The sequence below is a fragment of the Wyeomyia smithii genome, chromosome 2 (genome assembly GCF_029784165.1).
Source record: "Wyeomyia smithii strain HCP4-BCI-WySm-NY-G18 chromosome 2, ASM2978416v1, whole genome shotgun sequence".
NCBI classification, from domain to species: domain Eukaryota; kingdom Metazoa; phylum Arthropoda; class Insecta; order Diptera; family Culicidae; genus Wyeomyia; species Wyeomyia smithii.
The window spans coordinates 224064718-224067916 of NC_073695.1; the positions used below are offsets into that span (position 1 = coordinate 224064718).

At 43.2% G+C, this 3199-nt stretch overlaps 1 protein-coding gene across 1 annotated transcript; it reads left to right on the forward strand.

The window, feature by feature from the left end:
• Nucleotides 1-1577, forward strand: LOC129725227 (uncharacterized). The gene is made up of 4 exons (XM_055680783.1): nucleotides 1-149; nucleotides 217-378; nucleotides 437-706; nucleotides 761-1577. Exons 1-4 carry the CDS (start codon nucleotides 17-19, stop codon nucleotides 1402-1404), a joined length of 1209 nt encoding a protein of 402 aa, XP_055536758.1. The 5' UTR covers nucleotides 1-16; the 3' UTR covers nucleotides 1405-1577.
• The last annotated feature ends 1622 nt before the right edge of the window (nucleotides 1578-3199 follow it).

Consider the following 3199-nt stretch of genomic DNA (forward strand, 5'->3'; position numbering starts at 1 on the left):
AGCAGCCATCATCAGTATGTCGTACTTAGTGAAAGCAGTCTCCCTTATTTTTTTACTGATCGTAATTGCAATTACAGCAGAATGTGCAGTGGTTACGTCTACGCATACGAACCGTAAACGACCACGGCCTTCGAATAGTCCAAACTCAAGTAAACTTTACTGCTGATTCTCTGGTGATTGTCGTGAAAACAAAAATAATACTTTTATTTTCTACAGGAATTGCTTGTGACGTAAGCATCCGCAAGAATCTGCCTTTGAACGCTCCGGTTTTCTCCAAGAACGGAGAGTTGGAAGTCCCTTCCGGAGGTGTATTTGAATGGGAGCAGCATGAGTCCGTAGATGTCCTCTGTTATGATCGAAATAACAAATTGGTTAATAGTATGTAGATTGAAAATGGATTGTCATTCCGAATTGAATACCTACTTAAATTACTCAGCTAAACGCCCACAGGACGCTGTCCAACGTTACAACGGACAACGGTTTAGAGTGGGTCCCAGCATCACCACCATCAGTGCGATCGAATGCGAAAATAAAAATACAGGAGATGTTGAAGCTACGAAACTCCCCTGTGCTGGTTCCGGGCTACTGAGGCACGTTGGTTTTCGAAGTAAAACTGAATTCCTCAAACTGTATGAATCCTGCGTTGATGAAGCGAAAGCTGCGGTCCTCTACACACACCATAAACTGTACGGCACGGAAATTAAAAGTACTTAGATAATCGATTGCTACCTTTACTATGCTGATCCATATATTTATACAGGTAAAACAATTTCAAAACGGGTGGATTTTAAATCTGAAAGTTTTCCAAGGTCAACGAACCCTCGAACAGCGTACACCCAAAACGAACAAGTTGACAGACTAGCCAAATTGCTGAAATCTCCATCTGCAGCCAAGAAATATGTCAACGCAACTTTGTTTCTCCAACGAGGTCACCTAACGCCAGATGGAGATCAGCTGCTAAACACTTGGCAATGGGCGACTTATTTCTATATCAACGTTGCACCGATGTGGTCAACAATCAACACTGGAAGTTGGAAAAAGCTGGAAGAAACTGTGCGTGAGTTTGCTAGTCGCAATCGGTTGACTTTGGACGTTTACACCGGTACGGACGGTGTTCTACAACTACAAGGTGTTCCGTTCACGTTGGACAGAAGTAATCGCATTCCAGTACCACGCTGGTTATGGAAGATTGTTAAGCATCAAAACACAGCTATTGTATTCGTTGTGAGCAATAATCCGTTCCAGAATGATGCATTTCCTTGCGGCAGCAAAAATGTGGGTTACAATTGGCTGCTCTCGGGTGTTGTCGAAAAAATGGCTTTCTGCACCGTCGCGGAGGCTCGCCGACATTTTAAATCGATTCCTAGCGAAGCCCAGGCAAGCAATGTACTGAAATATAAATGAGTAAACATCCTATTTTGGTAATTATTCCTGCTGTTGAACTGTATTCGCATGGGAAAGTTTTAGACTGACATTGCAAAAATTAGCGACGTGTCATTCAAGGTCATGCTATTTACGTTAACACCTTTTTTCTTTTTTGAAGTGGAAAAAGAACTTCGGAAATCATACTTGCATCATCCAGTGTTTTTATTCAAATTGATTGAGAGAAAACATACTCCATTTCGCTGTCTTCAGTACTTATAATGTCATTTCCCCATACAAACTTGTACTCAGGCTCAGAGAAAGCGTGTCGTGTCTTGTCATAGTATATGCACTGTCGATATATTTTCGGCTATTTATGTAAGAGTAAAAAAAAATATAAATAGTGCATCCTTTATGAAAATTAACAACATAATTTTATTGTAAACTTAAGTCGCTTTTTACGCGGGGGATACGTGCCGCGTAAAAATCGTTAAAAATCTGTCCACGTGGTATGTGGATGGCCCCTAAGGCGTCGTACACGGATTTTGTAACGCTAAACCTCAGCAACAGTATAAGTCTTCCTCCCCAGCTGGTCTCGAGGTACGATGCTGGCCTAACAAGCCAGTTGTCGTAGGTTCGAGTCTCGGCTCGGGAGAGACTGTTAGTGTCAGTAGGATCGTAGCGCTAGCCCCGCAATTGTCCTGTACACTCAACAGTTGGCTGCGAAGTCTGTGTATAGTAAACAGAAGGTCAAGTTCCGAATCGGAATGTAGCACCAAGGCTTTGCTTTTTATAAGTCTTCTCGTCAGTTACGGAGAGTTCTTGTGGGGATTTTTTTTTTCTTCATGTATAGTTTATTTGACACGGCACAAATACAATTCAATGTTTAACGGCGCCAATTATATCTGGTAGCTTACTTTCTAAAGTATCTTAATAACTAAAAGCAAATTTTTTATCCTCGCTGCCGACTACGAGCTGAAACTAAATCTAACTTAAAGCTAGAATATTTTGCATTAAAAGCACAGGTTTGCTGTTTGATGGTTTTCATTGCCATAGGTAAGCAGCATATTAAATTTGTTCCGCTGCTGGGCCAAGATATTACGGACTGGCATAATGGGTTGTTTCCATCGGGCCTTGAGAGTATCGTGCGGGTCTGATTGCTGTTTCCGGATCCGGGGTCTTAACGTGTTCTTGTCGTTTGGTTGGATGTAGGCGGAAGGGTATAGGACTAAACTGGGGCGTGGATGGATTTCAGGAAAACGTATATAAGGGACATGTAGGATAGGTCACGGCTCGCCAAAACATCACGAACAGGAACAGCCGGCTGCCTACCTTCGGCCTGCAGGGAAGCTATTAATCTAGACCTGGCGTCACGGTGTACAGGGCATGACCAAACAACGTGCTCTGTGTCGTGATAACCTTCACCACAGGCACAGATACCACTCTCCCCGAGCCCAACACGACGGAGATGCGCGTCAAATCTATAGTGATTGGACATAAGCTGGGACATCACGCAAATGAAATCCCGACCTACATCCAACCCCTTGAACCACGGGTTCGTCGATACCTTGGGGATTATGGAATGTAACCACCTTCCCAGTTCCCCCTTGGTCCAAGAATTTTGCCAACTGATGATCGTATTCTGACGTACAAATGCGAAAAATTCATTAAAGGCAATTGGTCTTTCATAAATATCACCGTTTGTTGCGCCCACCTTAGCCAAAAAGTCCGTTTTCTCATTACCCGGTATCGAGCAGTGAGAAGGGACCCATGCTAAGGTAATCTGAGTAGATTTTTCGGTTAAAGCACTCAGATGTTCCCGTATTTTCCCCAGGAA

What these genes read in the sequence shown, in the direction of transcription:
- LOC129725227 (XM_055680783.1), top strand. Translation starts at nt 17, where the DNA reads ATGTCGTACTTAGTGAAAGCAGTCTCCCTTATTTTTTTACTGATCGTA. An exon ending in TTCGAATAGTCCAAACTCAA is followed by an intron (nt 150 to 216) that starts GTAAACTTTACT and finishes TATTTTCTACAG; the next exon opens with GAATTGCTTGTGACGTAAGC. An exon ending in AAATAACAAATTGGTTAATA is followed by an intron (nt 379 to 436) that starts GTATGTAGATTG and finishes TAAATTACTCAG; the next exon opens with CTAAACGCCCACAGGACGCT.